A 21911-nucleotide genomic window follows, 5' to 3' on the forward strand; every position below is an offset into this window, starting at 1 on the left:
GTAGGGCCAGATCGGGGTAGTTTTGTGTTGTAATTATTTTCACTAGCATTTAGAACAATGGTTTTCAGCTTTGGATGCAGATCAGAATTAACACGGAACATTTAAAAGATATGGATGCCCTGGTCCCACTCCAGACCTACGGAGTATCAGATTCTGTGGTTGAGGTCCAGGTATAGATTAGATTGGAAAAGTGCCACAGGTGATTCTAACTTGCCACTCCCCCCCCCCGAAACAACTAGCCTTTTATTCAGATTAATATTTTCCATAGTATCAGATATTTTTATCTTCATGCCAAGTGAAACCTTGTGAACTCTGAGCTATTTTGTGTTATTTCAGATAGGAGATACAGTTTACAAATTTGGTGGGATGAATTCCCCACAAGTCTATGGATGACTTGGGACCTTGTTAGAATATATGTGTAGTTTTGTGGGTAATGGGGCAGTCTTTTCACAATAACAGGAACTAAGTACCTTCCAGTTTTATCCTGCTTACCTTTGACATTCCCTCATCATCCTAATTATTTCACCTACTTGATGATACTTATTGAGGATAACTGAGACGCTGCTTAGGAATCTTTCCTAAATCTCAAAAGCAAAGTATTCTTGACTGTATTTGTCTTGACTATGATGTTAAAACTTTAATAGTTTTGTGTGTTTAACATGCCTACTTCTATGCTCTTAGTCTATGCAGATGGTAGCATATGTCTGGACATACTTCAGAACCGTTGGAGTCCAACCTATGATGTGTCTTCCATTTTAACATCCATACAGGTGAATTTTCCTTAATGTGACTGACTATAACCTTTAACATGTTTATATTAGCAAATGTTTTTGAAAGTCTTAAGTCCAAAGGAGGTCATTAAGACCTAAGCCACGAGAAAAATATATATTTGCCTAGCTACTAGTAGATGAATGTACCTCTAGATTATTCTGCTAAGAGGGCAAATTTAGCTGCAAGTTAGGACAATTCAAGTGAGTGTTCTGAATAGATATATATTTGCATTGAGGAACTGACCTTTTACAAATTGTCTCTATAGTCTCTATTGGACGAACCTAATCCCAATAGTCCAGCAAACAGCCAGGCTGCTCAGCTGTACCAAGAGAACAAGCGCGAGTATGAAAAACGTGTTTCTGCGATAGTAGAACAGAGCTGGCGTGACTGTTGACCCGGGTGCAGGAAAAGAAGCAGCTGGTCATGAGAAAACTATATATTGATGTGTTTGTCACCTTCCTATTCTTCAGTGTCATTACATTTACTTTATTAAAAGCAAAATAGCTGTTGTGCTGTTTCCATCTTCCCTTGCCAAGCTTTTCCTACCCTTTCTACCCTCTCCTTAAACTTCAGAAAACACCCTCTGAGATCAAATGTACTGTACCTGGGTTACGTGCAAAAATTACTGATGCTTAATTCCTTTTCTGTTGTATCTCGTTTCCAGTTTTAGGGCAGTATTGTATTACTGTACTTTACACTAAGCTTTTAAAATGAATTGTTTTACAAGTGGTGCTTTTGCATAGCTTGATGACCAGAATGTTATTTTTAACAGAATGATTGCTGGTGTTTCATCCTGGCTGGTCCTTCATTTGTGCTGGATTTAACAGTGACATTTTGGAATACGGCCTATAGAAAACAGGGAAATAAATCCATATAAACATCCATTTTGAAAGAGCAATGGCAGCTAAAAAGGCTGTGATACTAAGATTTAACCGTCATGAATTACAAGATTTTTCCCCCCCACTGGTAGGAAGGAGACTGTTAAAGGACTCAGTCAAAGGAATGCAGCAATTTAGTAACTGACACATCCTCTCCTTGCAGGGTATTCACTGGAGACACCCATGCAAAGTTGCAGAATACTAAAGTCTTCTGGATGTTCACTTTTTAAAGAGGTGTGGGAGCAGAGGAATGGAAACAATCATTAGTTTTTCAGCTAGGGAAGGTTGGAGATCCTTTAATCTTTTTAAAGGAGCAGTTCTACCCTAGATAAACAAGTTTATAATCCCCCATTGTTTTTTAGAGTTTTAATTAACCCAAGGAAGGGAACATATCTGTGGCAAACTATTTTCCACTGAAATCCTCAGTTAATGCTGCATGCTTTAGTTTCTTCCTCCCTTTCAGTATTGTAAGAACTTTGAAGTCAATGTTTGCAGTCTTTCTTTGGATATTTATACTTTTAGATAGTATCTTTAAGTAGCAGTGTGGGACAAGGCTTGTAAATGTTTTGTCTGATGTTCCATTGTCACCTTTTGTGCATTTATCACTCTTCTAAACCTAACTTTGCACAAGTAACCCATGTAAAAAATGTACATTTTTCAAAACTTGTAAATAAAAATAACCTTAAAATTTTGTAGTCAAGGTATAATTATATTTTAGCTCAGTATGAACTTTTACTATTAATTCATTGGACTCTCACATCTACTCATTTCCCCCCTTAAAAGTTATGGTAAAAGTAAAAATACAGATTCTGGGAGAGAAGAGTAGGGCTATTTTTCTTTTCAGTCCTAAGTGTGTAATGCTTCTTTAAACATCCTAACAGAATGTAAATCTAGTAAGTAAAAGTTACTTCAGCATATATTATAGTCAGTCAAGGGAATTATATTGTGCTAAGGGTGGGGAATTAACCAGGGAGATTTACCAGCACCCTCGCACCCTCAGAGACCAAGATCTAACTTTTTTTTTTTTTTGTCTTTTTGTCTTTTTGCCTTTTCTTTGGGCCGCTCCTGCAGCATATGGAGGTTCCCGGGCTAGGGGTCCAGTCGGAGCCATAGCCACCGGCCTACGCCAGAGCCACAGCAACATGGGATCTGAGCCACATCTGCAACCTACACCACAGCTCACAGCAGTGCCGGATCCATAACCCACTGAGCAAGGCCAGGGATCGAACCGGCAACCTCATGGTTCCTAGTTGGGTTCGTTAACCACTGCGCCACGACAGGAACTCCACCAAGATCTAACTTGATCCCGACATTCCACCTCTTAGGAAAAAAGCCCTAGCTTAAAAAACAGTGCCAAACTACTATAAATGGCATTTTAAGTCCCATGTAAAGTCTGGGAGTACAGGTATCCTCAAGGTTACCTCTTTTATTTTTAAACAAAACTCTGCTTTCTTCTGAGGAGCAAATTATTTTAGAGACAAGAACAGTGACTGCAGAAACTCACCTCTTTACTTGGGGTGGGAGGTGGGTGCTAAGTGAAATCAAGTCCTTAAGGTGTATGTACCCACTCATCCTTTCAGACATGGCACTTAGAGGAGCCTCAAATGGGGGAGCTCACCCTACATTGGATGCCACGTGAACTGCTTAGTTGCACCTAGGAGCAGCATCCTTAAATGTGCTTAAATATCTGTCCATTTCTGCTTCAAAGTAGAACCACATTACATTGGTCTTTATTTGGCAGATTAGTTTGACATAAGTTTTTTCATCCTGCTGTGGCTGGGTACCTTATATTGACACTGTTACCTTATATTGACACTGTAGTCATACTTGAAAAAAATCAGGGTGAGATTGGCAATGTGCATATTTAATATTTTTTATCTTTTGTACACTTCTTAAGAAACACTATTCCCAATCTCTTTCATGGGATAACCCCCTTAAAACCTTACAACAGAGTCAACAAGCTGACCTCCCTCCGAAAGCATCATACCCATGGTCAAAGTCACCACAAATTTTTCATTCCAAAGTTTAATGCTAATTTGCCCTTTTTCTTTACAATTTTTCAAAGTGCCACAGTCTGCCTGCATGTAATAAATTATAACAATAATAAAGTTAAAACAGATTTGCAGAGTCCCCTTTCAAATGGTGGACTTGAACTTGAATCTTCATTTCTGTGCCTGCTTGATGTGGAAAAGGGGGTGTGATGAAGAACTCAAGTTGTAGTTCGAGTCCTTTATTTAGGACCCATCTCCAGCTTCAAGAGTTACACACTGCAAAGTGAATGCCCTGTATGTCTCTTTTAACAGAATGCATGGAATTTCCACTCATTTTGTAACGAAAAGGGAGGGTAAAAAAATCTAAAAAGTAGCTCTATAAGGCTCAATGATTTTATGTATATATCTGAAAGCAGTTAGTTCCTCAGTATAATATACTTACGTCAAATAAAACTTGAAACTGCTCAAGTACCTGTGCAGGTTTTATAGCAAGGTTACTTACTAGGTTAAAATGACTGCTTTTTCAAAGAAAGGGAAAATACAGGAACCAACGAAAAGGAGACAAAATGGAACAGCAAGGTTGTCAGCAGTTCATTCTTGTCAAATTCATTTCCCAACATATTTTATTCTCAAGCAGAGCGAAGTGACTTCACCCTAACTCCACATCGATACCAACACTGATCTAAGTTAGGAAATCTGGACCTCAAATTCAGAACCAAATATATACTTGGCCCAATTATTTGGAAGCCTTAACTATAATGGCATTAATATCCTGTTCTGTTGAAATTACATAGATAAACCAGACTTACATATCATTTCCCTACTCCCCCCACCCCTAAATCATTTTGGTAATAGGAAAGAAATGTAGAGAATGGGTTTTCACACTCTCTAATCCCCAAAGCCACTCTTACCCAAGAGAATTGGAGGCTGGCTTTTCTAATGCATTAATTGAACCACAGCATCTCAAAGTTGGCATAAGCCTTGTGGGTTAAAAAATAATAATAATCCTATAAAAAATCTATAAACATTTTAGCTTAGTTCCCCTCACCAATGTTAAAACATTAAGTGCCAAGTAAAATGCACACCTCATTTCTCTTCCTACCAACATCAGGAAAGGCCACACACACTGTAGGAAGAAAGAGTTAGTGGAAGGCAAACATCACATACTGTGTTAATCATTTTAAGTGACTAAAATTTACAGAGACCCAGGTATAAACAAAATATTGACTTAACTACAACGGACATCTTAATATAAAATATAAATAATGCAAAGGAAATTGTTCGTTGTGGGCCAATTACAAGTCACCGGAGTTGTTTAACTATCAATATCAATATTCATCTCTGAATAGTAATACTTATCTGAGATACGAAAACAAAATCACACAAAAGTAAACAGCCTGAGATTTGGTTGCAGCCAGCATGTTCGTCCATAGGGAAAGTGTGATGCGTGGCCGATTGGCTGTTCCCATCTGCTAAGTCCTTACGTTCATCCTCATGTGCTCTGGTGTTGAAATATTTTGTGCGAACACCGCTTCCCTTCTGCAAAGACCCAAAGTGTCGCTACCAGGCTGCTGCCCAGAAATAAGCACACCACTATCTTGATCAACTTTGGCTCCGTTTTATTCAGGAAGCATACACTAATTCTTTTTATACATTTTTTTACATTCCAGAAATAAGCGAAAATAGCAGTTTTAAATATGTTACAAAGTTGGCTTGGGGGCTCAATAAGCTTTTTGAGAGAGGGACCAGCCAACTGACCGTTTTCATCAAAGCACCATTGTACCTTCCGTCTTACCAAGCTCCACCACAGCTGTGGCCGCCTTGGATGTGCTGTACATCCGCACCGCGTAAAAGCTATAATGGAGAGTTGCTGTGAGTCTCTCTGCAAGGCACCAAGAACAGACAGTTCCAGCTTCCCTTCTTCAGACTGAATCAAAGTTTTGGAAACTTTTCGATTGCTCTCTCAAGTAGTGCTCCCTCAGCGTGAAGACTAGAATTTGTTAAAACTCATATATCACAAGATACAGTAAATTACTTCCAATATTCTGGAAATCACGTGGTAGAAGTTATAAATAAATGAACACTAAAATTACTTTAAGAAAGTTTTACATCATTTAGTTGGTAAGGACATTTACATGTACAGCACAATTTACTGTTAAACATTCTATAACTGGCTTCACATAAAGATGAAAAGAGATAATACAAAATGATCTGACATTTTCAGTTCAGACTGGAATTGAGACTAGTTTTATTATAATCAATTTCAACTTTACATATTGTTGCAGAGTGCTGTGCTATGCCCTTTAAAATGGGAATTTCTCGGGGTGAAATTCCATTTGGATGTGTGTTCTTGCTCTGTATAAACTACTAAAATCTGAGGGACACAGCAACATCAAAGACACAAACAGTAACCGCACAATATCATCTGCTGGATTAAGCTAATACAAGTGGACAGAATTCTTCAAGTTCCAATATCTAATAAAGCACTATATGAAATGAACGAGGTGAAACATCGTAAGAATGAATATACTCTGCAACCAGAACATGTAGCATTTCTTTAATTCACAAATCTGCCTCCTTAGGCAGTTACAAAATAAATTAGTAAGATCTTAATTTGCTTGTGGCATCACAAGCTCGTAATGCCCTACTTGGCCTTCCTGTTTGAGCTGATCTAGTAAGTCTTCCTTCCGTCTTTTTCTACCTACCACCAGGTACCTATCGTGGCCTACCCCATGAGACTTACTCTTCAGACCGTACTTCTGGGCAATCTGATGTATTTGCTTCCGCTCGTCGTTAGTCAGCTCTGTAGAGAAAGTTAAATCCGTGTGGCTCTCGGAGCGGGCATAGTTTCGGATGATCTGTTCAATATCTCTCTTGGCAATTTTATTTACCCTCTCTACATCAAGACCAAGCCCTTCCCGCTTATGCTGCTCTTTGACGGAGATGGGCTCCCGAATGCCCTCGCCGGATTTACCTAAACCACCACCCGTCCAACCCATCTTCCTCAGCAGCTGATTGCCAATGTTATCTTCCTTGATTTGTTGTTTGTAAGCCTCCTCTGCTGAGCGGCCCTGAATTTCATTTCTTGAAATCACATCTTCAACAGCTCCTTTCTTCAAGTTGTTAATGACAGTCGGCTGGGTCTTTTTGAGGGTTTTCACAGCTTCCCCAGCAGCTTCATATTTGACGGTTTTCTTCACTCCAACTGCTTCGGCAATGACTTCACTCTCTAGAATCACCTTGCATTTCCATCGGAGGCCTGTCATTCTTTCATAGACGTATTCAACCGTCATTCGGTTAAACTGAGCTGTGTCGTTCAGCGTGCACACAGGATTCGAAGAATTCTCATAAACTACGAGATCCTTTATATCCTTCTTCTTTCCAGAGCCCCTGGGTGAAGAGCCTGTTTGGCATTGTGAACTTTTGACAGATGGGTAAGTGGGTTGTGTTTTTTGAAGGATTTTCAAAGCCTCATCAGCAGCTGCATGTTTACTTGTTTTTTTGGTTCCGTAACCTTCAGCTAAGCAGTGATCTTGCAAAAACACTCGACAGCGCCATGTACGATTTGGCATCATCTCATATTTGTATTCAACAGACATTTTGTTGTATGAGGCAGAATTGTTAAGGATACCAATTGCATCATTTGCGTTTTCTGTAAGGATAAAATTGGTCCAGTGTTTGGCAGAAGCATTAAAAATCGGTTGCCCAGAAGCATCTTTAGCCAGCACCACCAGGTCTTCTGGGGGTTTCAGAGCTGGAGGAAATTCATATGAAGGCATGCCAACCTGACACACCACAAGGTCCTCTCCAATCGTGTGCTTGAATTTCCGTCGGACAACCCTCACTTCGATACGTTTCTGCAAGAGTTTTACAGCTAGCTCAGTAGCTCGATCCCTGGACCCATTCTTGCTGCCGGCATAACCTGTAGTTAAGTAGATATTTTGGCATCTAACTTCACAAGCATAACCATCTGTTAAAAGTTTTTTGTTTTTGGGGATGTCAGCAGGAGGGATTTCTTTTAAAGGAGCATATATATATTCAGGGTTTGTCTTACATGCCTGAATACAACGAGTTAACATGTATGTGTAATTAATTTTATCAGATCCAGAAGTCATCTCTGGATTAGAAAGGTTCTTCCAGATAGTCGCTGTTAATTTTTCAATAAAATACTGCTTCTCGGCTACCACTGACTCAGGAAATGTCTGTGATGGTGAAGGCTCAGAGGCTGACTGAGAATTTGCCTGCTGTGCTGTGCTGCTGGGGGCAGGGTTCCCACTGTCAAAATACATGTTGGCTGTTACAGGCTGGTCTTTTGTGAAAATAAATCCTGATGAATCACAATACTGAGAATTCCCATCTTGTATACTGAAAGAGTCTTGAGTATAATCTTGGTAGATGTCTCTCGGCATGCTGGCAAAATGCGTTTGTTCATTTACCTCTTTTGTTTGAGGGCCATAAGGATCTTCCTGTCTTTCATCTTTTGAACTACTAGCTACAAAATGTACAGGCTCAAAACGAGGTCTCACATGGAATTTGGAACCGGCTTGCTTTTTAGGAGGATTCTGACCTATAGAATGAGGGAAATTTACAATTCATTACAAAGGGAATATTTCAAAAGAACCAAGCAGGAAAATAGTACCAACCATATTAGTTTTGCAAGGTGTTTTGTTGGTACAAGATACTTCCCATCACAAAAAATTCAGGAAGGGACTCAAAGAGTCCAGCATAGGGAGGGATGCTCCCTGTCCTTCCACGTGTAAGAGAAGAGACTTGAGAGAAAATATGCCATTGGCTCACGTATGCAGAATCACCAAGCATGACTGATAGATGCTCCCGCATCCAACAAACTAAAGCACAGGTGACGTGTACCGGGTAAGAGGCTGCTCCACTACACTCTCACGCCACCTGTGTGGAAAATCTCCCTTCCTAAGGACTGCAAACGGAATCGATGGCAAAAATGCAGCAGAGATGAGGACCAGAGTCATTTACAGAGCCTCTCTCTTTTGTATCAGAGATGACTGACTCTGTGATGGTGCTTCACAGGGCTGGGACTAAAACAGCAAGTAAAAATAATTGTCAAAAGATCCCAAAGATTTTCAACTTTAAAATCTTAATTGTGAACTATTCTGCATAAAAAGATGTTTGATATATTTTATTTCTAGAACAAATAAGAGCTGGGAACCAATGATTTATGGAGGATATCAAATTTAAAGCTATGGAAGAACTCTTTGCAGAGGCTATACCAGACACTAACACTGGTTAGTAGAAAGCTGGTTCACCTTGGACCCATCCAAGAGGATTTAGTTACTTAGATGCTCAAATGATCAGAGTATAAGGTTGTTCTATTTAGAGGGAGGTTCCATGGCATGGACTTCAAGAATAGCATTATAGTGTGAGTTCAGTATTTTTAGTTTTCACTTCCATTTAGCATCTTCAAAAAAACTGTACAAACTCAAAGTCTTTTACATTTGTGTAAGATGCAATGTTACCACTGTTGTTTGCAATCACATACCACACTCATTTCTTTTAAAAAGCCACACCATTTCTTCATTCCCACCTTCCACAAACAAGTATACTCACCATCACATGTTGAGAGGTGACGTTTTTGACCCTTGGAAGGTTTGGACAGCATCAGATCATATGAAGGCATCTCCCCGATGTCAATACCTTCAGCCATTTGGAGAATTTTTTCCATCAAGCGTGGGCTGTACCTATTTAAATTAATATAATCTACAGTTAAAACAGATAAGAATGCAGTTTTTGAAAAAGTTTCTAGATGGGCCTTCTTACAATTGCTTTCATAGGACTTGACCAACAGAATATCTTTGCTATAAAACTGAAGAATCTGCCCAGAATACTTATCAAATGAGTAATTATGTTACTGTCACTAGAAGACATACAAAACAGGAGTTCCCGTTGTGGCTCAGTGGCAACGAACTTGACTCGTATTCATGAGGATGCAGGTTTAATCCCTGGCCAAGCTCAGTGGGTTAAGGATCTTGTGTTGCCAGGAGCTGTGGTGTAGGTCACAGATGTGGCTCAGATCTGATGTTGCTGTGGCTGTGGCTGTGGCCAGCAGCTACAGTTCCAATTTGACCCCTAGCCTGGGAACTTCCATATGTCATAGGCTCAGCCCTAAAAAGAACCCCCCCCAAAAAAAAGAAAAGAAAAAAAAGAAGACATACAAACAGAAAAATCAAGAAATTCAGGTGAAGGTATTCCTGCTGTGGCACAGTGGGTTAAGGATCCGGCATTGCCATAGCTGTGTAGGTCACAGCTGAGGCTTAGATTCAATTTTTGGCCCAGGAACTTCCATATGCCACAGGTGCAGAGGAAAACAAACAAACAAGCAAAGAAAAAACACTGCAAGAGGAAATCTTCAAGATATAGGGCTAGGCAAAGAGTTCTTATACTTGACACCAAAAGCATGATCCATAAAAGGATAAGTTAATAAAACGGACTTCATCAAAATCAAAAACTTGTGCTTTCAAAAGACCCCATGAAGAGGAGGAAAAGACAAGCTACAAACTGAGAGAAAATATTTGCAAACCATGCACTTGACAAAAGATTAGTATCTAGTATAAAGACCTCAAGACCTCTCAAAATGCAACAGTAAATATATATAAATGTGTGTATATAATGCATATATATATATACATGAACAAAAGATATGAAGAGAACACTTCATCAAAGAGGATATACGGATTGTAAATAAGCACACAAAAAGATGTTCAACATCATTAGCCACCAGAGAAATGCAATTTAAAACCACAATGAGGTACTGCGACATACGTATCAGAATGGCTCAAGTGAAAAACAGTGACAACACTAAATGCTGACAAGGATACAGAGAAACTGGATCACTCATATATTGCTTCTGGGAATGTAAAATGGTAATGGCCACTTTGGAAAAACCACTTGGAAGTGTCTGAAAAAAATTAAACATGCAATTATCATACAACCTTACAACTGCACTTTTGGGTATTTATCTCAGAGAAATCAAAGTTTATGGTCACATGAAAACCTGATCATGGAGTTCCCGTCGTGGTGCAGCAGAAACCATGAAGTTGCAGGTTTGATCCCTGGCCTCACTCAGTGGGTTAAGGATCCAGCGTTGCCACGAGCTGTGGTGTAGGTCGCAGACAAGGCTCGGATCTGGCATTGCTGTGGCTCTGGCATAGGCTGACAGCTGTGGCTCCAATTAGACCCCTAGCCTGGGAACCTCCATATGCTGCGGGTGTGGCCCTAAAAAGACAAAAGACCAAAACAAACAAACAAACAAACAAAAAACAAAAAAAAACCCTGTTCATAACAGCTTTATTTATAACAGCCAAAAACTGCAGTCAGCCCAGATGTCGTTCAATAGGTGGTTAAACTCTGGTACCATACATCCCATGGAACACTACTCTGCAATAAAAGGAACGAAGTATGCATACACAATATTGTGTATGAGTGGAAGGGAGATGGAAGTGGTTATAAAAGGGCAACCTAAGGGATCCTTGTGGTATTGGAACTGTTCAATACCTTGACTGTGGTAGTGGATGCAGAAACCTATACATATGATAACTGCATAAAACTAAACACACGCACACATGACTATTAGTAAAAGTGGGAGAATCTATAGAATCAGTGGACTGTAGCAGTGTCACTATCCTGGTTGTGACATTATGCAATAACTTTGCAAAATGTTGTCACTGGGAGAACTGGGAAAGAAAGAGTAAAGGGCATGTTGTCATATTATTTCCTACAACTACATGTGAATCTATAACTATTGCAATAAAAATTTCAATTAAAAAAGTTGGTGGAGTTCCTGTCGTGGCGCAGTGGTTAACGAATCCGAGTAGGAACCATGAGGTTACAGGTTCGGTCCCTGCCCTTGCTCAGTGGGTTAACGATCCGGTGTTGCCCTGAGCTGTGGTGTAGGTTGCAGACGCAGCTCGGATCCCACGTTGCTGTGGCTCTGGCATAGGCCGGAGGCTACAGCTCCGATTTGACCCCTAGCCTGGCAACCTCCATGTGCCCCAGGAGCAGCGCAAGAAACAGCAAAAAAAAAAAAAAAAAAAAAGTTGGTGGCAGAGTCCCCTTATGGCTCAGCAGGTTAAGGATCCAATATAGTCACTGTTGTGGCTCTGGTGTGGTCCCAGCTGTGGCGTGGGTTTGCTCCTTGGCCCGGGAACTTCTACATGCCATGGATGCAGCCAAAAAAAAAAAAAAAATTGGTGGGGAACTTTTAACTTTTTTTTTTTTTGGCTTTTTAGGACCGCACCCATGGCACATGGAGGTTCCCAGGCTAGGGGTTGAATCAGAGCTACAGCTGCGGGCCTACACCACAGCCACTGCAATGCCACATCCGAGCCGTGTCTGCAGCCTACACCACAGCTCACAGCAATGCTGGATCCTTAACCCACTGAGCGAGGCCAGGGATCAAACCCGCAACCTCATGGTTCCTAGTCAGATTCATTTCCCCTGCGCTATGACAGGAACTCCCTTAAAATCTTAATATCTCTAAAAAGGGACAACCAGACATGTGTCCCTGATGTGATATGACAGGACAAAGATCTAAAAAGTGTTCCTGCCCAACAAATAATTGAACCCAAACCTAATCAAGCCCCAGACTCCTAGAAACATGTTAAAATACCACCACAAGAATACAGCCAGCCAAATCCAGAATGAAGGAAACACTATGTGACAACCCAATTTCTTCATTAAATAAAGACCATGAAAATAAAAGGAGAGGGAATGGTTACAGGTTAAAGGAGACAGGTCGACCAGATATAATGTGCGGACCTTGTTTGGATCGTGAATCAAACAAACCAACTGTAAAAAGACATCCTGAGACAAATGGAGAAAACTAAACATGGACTAGGCATTGGATGACTTTAAGAAATTATTGTTAATTTTGGTGAGTATGAATAATGGTATTATGATCCTATTTTTAAAAATTCTTATCTGGTACAGATAGATAAAGTATTTGCAGGAGAAATGGTGTCAAAACTTTCTTTAATATACTCCAGACTATCTCCCACAAAAAACTGGGGCAAGGTGAAGTGAGAAGGGAAGCATGACAGACCACTGATAATGGCTGAAGTTGAGTGATGGGCACACAGGTGTCCACTAAACTCTTCTATTTTTGTGTTTGATTTTTCCATAATAAAAAGCTTTAAAACATACAATGTTTAAAAAGGTTCCTTTGAAGTAGGTTGGATGCTTGACAGACTATCAATTTCCTGCAGAGAAAAATATGGGCTCAAGTGAAGTTTTGGTTATCATGGGGATCTACTCCTACTCCCCCTTCCTATCTTCAGAGCCTTTCACAGCCTATGACCAAAAAAAAAAAAAAAAAAAAAAAAAGAAAGACTCCTGGTAGCACCGGGGAAGAAAGTTCTGAAAAATGAGCAACCATCACACCTCTACATGAATAGGCTCTGAACCTGAAGGAGGATAACATTTTCCACCTTCCGCACAGTCGGTTCCATACCCATCAGAGGCCTTTCCTTGCAAAGTAGAGACGTGACATGGTGGCCTTCACTGACAGATTACCTGGAAGCCAGCCCAGCTGTAACCCACACATCCCACTGACAACTGCTGCTGCTAACGCCAGTATTTAAATGCCAAGAGTAATTTTATTTTCATTTACTCCTATCTAAACATCAAAAAGCATAGCCTAAAACATCACACATTCTATGTAACACTGCCATTCAGATTTAGGAGTCCAATTTCCAAGATAGGAAATGAAAAAAAAAGATAATGAAAATGAGATGAAACCTACAAATCTTAAACAGATATTTCCACTTTTGCTACCAAAATGGATACACAACCAAGCCAGTAACCTTGAATTCTAGTCAAAATTCTCCAGACCTTCAATTATAGCCTGAATCCAAATATAGTACACAACTATGTATACTGTATATATGTTACACATTGTCCATGAATGATGCATCTGGGGCCCACACCGTTCATACTCACTTTGCTCTCAGGCTTCTTCCAGCATTAGTAATGATTATACCTACTTACTGTTTCCTATTCATTACACCTGCCACAAAATTCAACATCACCCATAGGCTATAAAAATAAATCTTTGCATAGGGTGCCAACACAGTCATCTCCTCAGCCCTTTATTAGGAAGTCATAATACTGAAGAAGCCCAATCAGCTCAAACAATAATGGAACAGACTGTATAGTGCCTAACACTTGACCATTCAAAGAAGAGTGCAAATATTAATCTTTGTATTAACTTTAATACAAAGACCACTAGGATTTCAGTCTTATTTCTAGGATTCTCCAGAGAGTAGCTATCCAAGGAGAAAGAAGCGGCGCCACAAATTTGAAATAAAACAAGGCAGTAAAGCTTTCATTGGTCAGTTTTTCATTATGTATTTTTTTGCAGTGGATTTTTTTTTTTCTTTTTTGGCTATGCCACAGCATATGGAGTGCCCAGGCCGGGGACTGAATCCAAGCTGGAGCTGTGACCTATGTACACCACAGTGGCAGCAATGCCAGATCCTTAACCCACTCAACCCCAGGGATTGAACTCATGCCCCTACTGCTGCAGAGATACCCACTTATCCCATTGCACCACAGCAAGAACTCCTGCAGTAGTTTTTAAAGTAACACTTTACTCCAGAAATTTGAGAGAATCCACCAAGAAAAGCACTTACAAATCTAACCACTGATAACCTCATTAACATTTTGGGGTTCACTTTTTAATTCCTTTCTCTCTGCTTTCCATACTACCTCCCCCCCATCACTATCAAATCATCTATGCTGATTTGTAATCTGCTGGGGGAGGTGGGCTTTTTTTAAAATTTACTATATCATAAGCTTTTTCTCCATGGAGAAAAAAAGCTACATGAGTTTTAATGGCTGTACAGTATTCTATCCATAAGATAGAGACCGTGATGTAAAGTATCGGGAAGGCAAGTCTAACATAGTAATTTTGAAGATGCATGCATATTATGTAGCTAAGTTTGTTAATTCACCCATTTGGCTGAAAACGCTTAAAAAAAAAAAAAAAAGAAAACCAAAAAGCTCAGCAGGTCTTTAAGGTTTTCAAAGGTAGCTTTTTTTTTTTGTCTTTTTGCTATTTCTTGGGCCGCTCCCACAGCATATGGAGGTTCCCAGGCTAGGGGTCGAATCGGAGCTGTAGCCACCAGCCTACACCAGAGCCTAGCAACACGGGATCCGAGCTGCGTCTGCAATCTACACCACAGCTCACGGCAACGCCAGATCCTTAACCCACTAAGCAAGGCCAGGGACCGAACCCGCAACCTCAGGGTTCCTAGTCAGATTCATTAACCACTGCGCCACTACGGGAATTCCCAAAGGTAGCTTATTATGTACCAAGATTTTAGAAATCGATTCAACTGTCCCTCCACACCCAGCATACAAAAAGATGATTTCTAGTGGACAAAGACATCTGACTTCATGAATCTTACATTCTTCAACAAAGACAGGTGCACACTTATGATATGCAATGGCATCTGAAATTTAATAAAATATTCAGTAATAGATGCTTTTAAAAAATTCTTAAAAATTTACTCTATTACTCTACTAGGTCCAAATGAAAAAGCTGAGGTTTTAAAACTAAGCAAAGATTAGGATTTCCAAGTACAAAATAATTTAAGCAAAATTATGCATAAGACCCCTAAGAGTGAACAACAACCAACCAAGATTACCAAGACATCTTTCTTTTTCTTTTTTCTTTTGAGGGCCACACCTGCGGCACATGGAAGCTCCCAGGCTAGGGGTTGAATCGGAGCTATGGCTGCCAGCCACAGCCACGCCATATCTGAGCCACGTCTGTGACCTATACCACAGTTCATGGCAACACCAGATCCTTAACCCACTGAGTGAGGCCAGGGATCGAACCCGAGTGCTCATGGATACTAGCCGGGTTTGTTACCGCTGAGCCACAATGGGAACTTCCCCAATACATCTTTCAAAGGCTCCTACTCACACTTCATTAGCTGGTGACTGGTACACTCTACCTACAATGTAAAAAGGTAGTTTCACATGAGCCCAGCCAGCATCTGCCTTCCAAACCACAGTCTCACATCAACAAGGGAGAGACAAATAAGCAAGGTGGCAAAGCTAGTTTCATTTTAGGATATATTTTCTCTATTAAGTAATATCTCATCAAAGGTTAATAGGCCAGGATTTTGTTTCTAATACTATTGATGAAGGCTGACTGGAAAAATAGATGCTCCAGTTAACCAGATATTCTGTTTTATTAAATATATATACATTATTGACAATTTTAAGTAAAAATTGCACAGGTCCCTAGGCATTCATATGAGCAATTATGTTATTTTACAGCTGTAGACGTAGTTGATTAAAAGACTGTATTAACTGTTCAATAGCTACAAAATAGAAGTTCGCTAGTGGCATAGCAGATTAAGGATCCAGCATTGTCACTGCCATGGTGTGGGTTTGATCCCTGTCCCAGGAACTTCTGTATGTTGCAGGCGCAGACAAAAAAAAAAAATTTCCAGGAGTTCCCATCATGGCGCAGCAGAAACCAATCTGACTACGAACCATGAGGTTGCAGGTTTGATCCCTGGCCTCGCTCCGTGGGTTAAGAATCTGGCACTGCCGTGAGCTGTGGTGTAGGTTGAAGACACCACTCGGTTCTGGCGTTCCTGTGGCTGTGGCATAGGCTGGCAGCTGTAGCTCCAATTTGGCCCCTAGCCTGGGAACCTCCATATGCCTCAGGTGATGCCCTAAAAAGAAAAAAAAATTTCCACGAGATATAACTCAGAAATTGCATTCATTAAAAAAAAAATCTTGACAGGGAGTTCCCTGGTTGCCTAGTGGTTAGGATCTGGTGCTTTCATTGCTGCGGCTGTGGTTCAGTCTCTGGTCTGGGAACTGCAAGCCACAGCTAAAAGAAAAAAAAAAGATCTTGACAGGTTTACTTTTATGAAACAGACAAGAAAAAGTCAAGAGAAATAATCTCAGCTATTTGAGCTTCCTGATTGCCTAGACTATGAAGGAAAAAATGATGAAAAAGCAGATTGGGAGTTCCCACTGTGGCTCAGCAGGTTAAGAACACAACTAGTGTCCATGAGGATGCAGGTTCCATCCCTAGCCTCACTCAGTGGCTTAAGGATCCAGCATTGTCCACAACCTGTAGCGCAGGTCACAGACGCAACTCAGATCTCATGTTGCTGTGGCTGTGGTATAGGCTGGCAGGTGCAATTCTGATTCAACCCATAGCCTGGGAAGTTCCATATGCCGCAGGTGCGCCCTCAAAAGGGAAAAAAAAAAAAAAGCAGATTGGAAAACATTGCTTTATTTTATCCTATAAGGCAGTATAGTAGTTCTCATAGTATAGTCCCTGGACAGCATTTCCTGATCATCAGCATTATCTGAGAACTTGTGAGAAATGCAAATGATGGGGTCCCACCTCACACCCACTGAATCAGAAACCCAGGGGGTAGAGCCCAGAAATCTGTGTTTTAACAAGCCTAACAGACACCGTTACAGAGTCAAACTTGTTCTGTGAAAATCGCCACTATTACCAAGGAATGAAACATGGTTTGCTTCCCTACACATTTTAGCTCCTCCTGGCTTGGCCTTATGATCAAGGAGTTTTCAAGGATATCCTTGCCCTAGGACTTCTTTCAGCCCCATCTACATCACAACATAGAAGGTCTTGTAAGTGGGAAATAAAATACAAAGATTTCCCTTCTTCTACTGTTTACAATCTGTTCCGAAAGGCAAAGGATGAACCTTGAACAACAAATTAACAGTTTTAGAATGGGCTGTGTCACCATGTTTTCCACAGTCCCCTTGGAAGAAAAGAAGAATCTTCTGTCACAGGCGAATAGACCAGAAAAAAAGAGCTCTGCCAACGTCGACATTAACAAGCACAGGAATACAGGTTTTACCCACCTGACGATGACATCTACCATAAAGCCTGCCTAAAGTGGAAGACCACGCAGGGTCTCTAACTTCCAAGATTCTTTATTGCCTCTTCTCTTTCTCCCATATCTAAGTTATCAGACAGAATGCAAACATTACTCTTCAGTTAGGCTATTGGGTAATGTAGCAATTCTTACACTGCTTGAATTGACTTAGCTACAATGTAACATGATGACCCCCCCACACACACACACACACAGCAGCCAGGGCTCCAATCCTGCTGTGGCTGTGGTGTAGGCCCACGGCTGCAGCTCCCATTTGACCCCTGGCCTGGGAACTTCCACATGCCATGGGTGCAGCCCTAAAAAGCAAAAAAAAAAAAAAAAGATTTTGTACATTACAAAGCTATATTCATCTCTTCACTTCACACATATTGATTGAGCAGCTATTATGAAGGAGACACTCTTCTGGGCCTTGAAGATAACAGTGTGAACAAGAAAGCAAAAACCCTTCCCCAAAGGAGCTTACATTCTAGTGGGAAGGTAAGATGAATCATTTACACAAAGGATGGTTAGTCTCCTCTCCCATGTAAGTTTCTTTTTAAGGATACGGATCTCCCATGGCCTTCTGTGATATTAAGGAGATCTCTGATTATAGGATAAAGATACCTCTTCAACTGCTAGAACAATATTGTTACGTGAAGGTCAATTAGTTTTATCTGACTGGATTAATTACTGAGACTTCCCCAGTTGTAACCAGTTCCTCCAGTGAAATAATCATTATCTCTGGAGGCAGAAGTTACACTAACCCAGAGAAGAAAGGAAAAAAAAAATCCATTTGCGCTATAAAAGCAAAACAAAGTATCTCACTGGATGCTATGTTCAACAATTAAGCATTAACAGTAGATAATTCTATTTTTCTGTATCTGTTGGTCATTCCTGGAACTGAATTGGCTGAATTTGATCTGGTCATTTCCCAGAATTTCTCATCCTTCCCAATAAAAAATTCACCTTGAGGCAAGAGTGTCAAAAAGAGAGAGAGCGAGAAGCCTCTCAGTCTATCAAAGGAATGATTAGTCTAGTATAGGGCTTATTTGGGGGTTCTGAAGGACAGTGGTCCAAGTAGTCTGTTTTTAAAAAAAATGCGTTGGAACCACACCGCAGCCTCCATTGAATGCTTTCAAAGAGGCCCGTTCAGAACACACTCCAGGTTCTAGGAAAGGGGAGGAAAACAAACACACGCACACCTAAAACCTCCCTCAGAGGCCAAATGTTAATCCTTCTGATCTCACTTAAGGTGAAAGGGGACGATCCATTTTTACAGTAGATATATCCATTTCTTTGTTTGCGTCCAGACACATTATGCGGAAATCTACAAGCAAGGCGGACCCTGCGGCTGAGACCTCATACAAACCGCCTCCCCAGGAGAAGACAGTAAAACCCAGCTGGGGAGCTGGTGGTGTTTAATTTAATGGGGATGGCAAGAGAGAATGATCAGGAGACTAGGATTAGAACTGCAGGGTCCCCCGCCTCTCTCCGCACAGACCCTCGAAACCCCGATTGTCCAATATTCTCTGCGGATACCGCATCCTTGGAAGGTCCTACGCAGGTTCGAGGTTCTGCTATTCGTCGTTTCCCACGCCCTCCAAAAGCACCATCACAATGACCACCTCTTAACAATCCCCTGCCAGGCGCCGCTTCATCTCCATCCCTGGTCCTGGAGGGGTGGCTCCCCAGATCCCTGCACCCTTCTGTTATGTCATCCCCTACTACCTCGCTCGGCCAACTTCCCCACCTCCCCACCAGGCCAACGTTGAGCCCTCTGGAGTCCGCCAGCACCTCCAACTCTCCAGTCTCTAAGCCCTCATCCAAACCCGGCCCTCGGCCCTATCCCGACCCCATCACCGATTCCGCCCCCACCCCCAGCCCGGTCCCTAACCCAACCCTCACGCCTTCCTCACCTGCAGCCCAGGAAAACGTGGTTGGTCCAGGCAGCGGAGAGAGCGAGGAGCTGGTCTAGGGCAGCCCCGGGATAGCTGTGCAGGTGCCGACAGATGAAGCTGCGCCGCAGAGCCCACTGCCAGTCACTTTCGTGGCTATAGCGCCACTGCTCCAGCACTGGCTCGGGCGGGGGCGGCGGGAGGGGCGGCAGCGGCGGCGGCGGGAGGGGGGGCAGCGGCGGCGGCGACAGGAAGTCGCCCCCCAACAGCAGACGTCCGCCAGCCATCTTCTCCGCCCCCAAGCAGGGACCCCAGGGATGAAGCCAACTCCGGACCAGGGGCGAATGGGGACTGGGGTCTGTGGGAGGGGCCGCGTGAAGAGGGGCGCGCCGAGGCGCGAAGACCAACTCTCAAGGGACTGGAGTGTGTGCGTGAGGGGCGACCGTCAAAAAGGAAAAGGCGAGCACAAGCTCACTTCCCGGCAACCCGGGAGCACGCCCGGTTCACTCCTCCAACTCGTGGAGGATCAGGAGGAGGGCGCCCGCCGCAGTCACACGCGCGCCAGGGAGGCCGAGCCAGGCTCCGCGCTCCGCACCTCCAGCGACCCGCAGGCTCACGCACTGCGCCGGGAAGGGGGGGAAAAAAAGACAGCAGCACGCTCTGCTCCCCCTCCTCTGAGCTCTAGCCTACCTACCCGCGTGCCGCCCCGCGGTTGTGAGGCCAGTGCGCCTGCGCCGCGGCTGTTCCCTAACTTCGAAATCCCGTCGCTGAATCTCGCGCGATGTATATTTTTTTCCACTTATGACGATTACCGGCCTTTGACGCACTATGGTTACAAGCGGTGGGCGGGGCTCCAGGAAGGGGCTTTGGGGGCGGTTCTCCGAGGTTCCGGGACGTTGTCCAGTTTAAGTCCCTGGAAGGCTCTCTCAGCTGATTGTTGGCGGCAGTGGCTCGCCTGACGCTTTTCCCTCGGTTTCAGAGCCTCCAAGACCACTGGGACCATGTGCTTTGGGAGGGACTTGGGTTGGAAATGGGTTTTACACTTTTTTTTTCCTAAAATGTCAGCTCCCCGTGGCGCTTTTTCTTCAGAGGATAGCTTGAAAAGCCCTGTGCGTCGTTCCTCATTGGCTTTGGATTTTATCGTGAAGTAATAGTAAAAAATTAAATACTTGCAAAGAAAATCATCCACAGCCACTTCTCAAGGCAAGCACTTTTATCGTCCATACTCTATCCCAATTGTTGAGAAATACAAACATCGTGTTAACACCGTTCTGATCACGATTTCAAATAATTCTGTATTAGCTGTATCACTTTAAAACGTGCAGAATATTACAAAATATGAAAGCTCCCCCCAAAAAAAGAGGGTTAAAACTGCACAGCAGCAGATGGCTCAATCACTGTAGGAAAATGTTATCACTCCCCGCGTGGTTCCGATCCAGCCCGATCCTTCAATCCCTGTCTGCCAATCTGTGCTATGAACTTAGTTAATCAATGAGTGTCTGTCACCGGGAATTTATACAGCACCCACTGTGTGCTCAATATAGTCAATACAAAGGAAAAAGAAACTGGGTTTTCTCCCATGTCCTGGAACTGGTTACAGAGTCGCTGGAGAGAAATAGTCCTGCATAGAACTTAAATGTCCCATGGTGGCAGGACCACTGGATGAGGTGGTTTTGACCCATTGTCCCCTTTAACTCTTTAAAGGCATATGTCTTATTGTGTGATACATCTTATGTGTAGGAATGTGTTGGACTGAGAAAAACAGAAGATTACAGCATTTTTCACACTGTCGCATAATGATTTATTTCCATGCCTGTCTCCCGTTACACAGGGACTATTTTGTCTTTGACTCTGTGGTAGGCATTCATGTTTATTGAAGTAATGACAGTCTTTGTACCATCAAGTCAAAGAATATGATACTAGAAAGGAAGCTTAGAGATAATAAATTCAAGTAATCATTGTGTGATTGTGAAAAATAAGGCCAGAGAGGTGTAGTGATAAGCTGGAGGCTGTAGAGATTTTTCATGGCAAAGCCGAGATCAAAATTTAGGTGACTTGACTCCTCATCCAGTGCTCCCCCAGACATTTGCCATTGCATTGCTCTGGGGTTTTTTTGGGGGGAGGGGGTGTTGTGCTTGTTCTTGTCTTAACAGCTTGGACCAAGTTTTGAACTTAAAAAAAAAATGACTCCTCCCCACCTCCCCTTGTCAGCTGCATAAGAACAAAGGACTCAGTTGTCTTTCTTTTAGCACCTACATCTGGCTCCTGTAGGAACTCCATAGATATTTGTTGAATTAAATGAATGATTGAATAAATGAAGGCTCTTCTTATTATCCCAAACTTGTGAAATTCATTTTCTTGGAGCCTACATTTTAAGCTGATTTGTTATTTTACAGTTAGATTAATTTCAGCCTAAGCAGCCAAACTTCATCAAAATCAGCATTGCAGTCAATACACATCTTCTTAGAA

At 42.1% G+C, this 21911-nt stretch overlaps 2 protein-coding genes across 2 annotated transcripts in view; one reads left to right on the forward strand and one right to left on the reverse strand.

The window, feature by feature from the left end:
• The window catches only part of UBE2A (ubiquitin conjugating enzyme E2 A), an 82416-nt gene extending 80076 nt beyond the window's left edge, over nt 1-2340 (forward strand). The window contains exons 6-7 of the mRNA XM_001927284.4: nt 682-770; nt 1037-2340. Coding sequence (XP_001927319.2) covers nt 682-770; nt 1037-1165 — 218 coding nt within the window. The 3' untranslated portion in view covers nt 1166-2340. The remainder of the gene's footprint in view (nt 1-681; nt 771-1036) is intronic.
• On the reverse strand, nt 3659-20212 carry NKRF (NFKB repressing factor). Its single transcript, XM_001927183.6, has 3 exons — nt 19464-20212; nt 9221-9351; nt 3659-8207 (listed from the first exon to the last, which is right to left on the reverse strand). The coding sequence occupies exons 1-3, from the start codon at nt 19727-19729 to the stop codon at nt 6250-6252; spliced, it is 2355 nt and encodes a 784-aa protein (XP_001927218.4). The 5' UTR covers nt 19730-20212; the 3' UTR covers nt 3659-6249.

This window comes from Sus scrofa, chromosome X (assembly GCF_000003025.6).
Source record: "Sus scrofa isolate TJ Tabasco breed Duroc chromosome X, Sscrofa11.1, whole genome shotgun sequence".
NCBI classification, from domain to species: Eukaryota; Metazoa; Chordata; class Mammalia; order Artiodactyla; family Suidae; genus Sus; species Sus scrofa.

Coding starts and splice junctions, on each gene's coding strand:
- NKRF (XM_001927183.6), bottom strand. CDS start 19,729: ATGGCTGGCGGACGTCTGCTGTTGGGGGGCGACTTCCTGTCGCCGCCG. Junction 9,352..19,463: donor CACGTTTTCCTGGGCTGCAG/GTGAGGAAGGCG, acceptor TAATTTAAATAG/GTACAGCCCACGCTTGATGG. Junction 8,208..9,220: donor TCACCTCTCAACATGTGATG/GTGAGTATACTT, acceptor CTCATTCTATAG/GTCAGAATCCTCCTAAAAAG.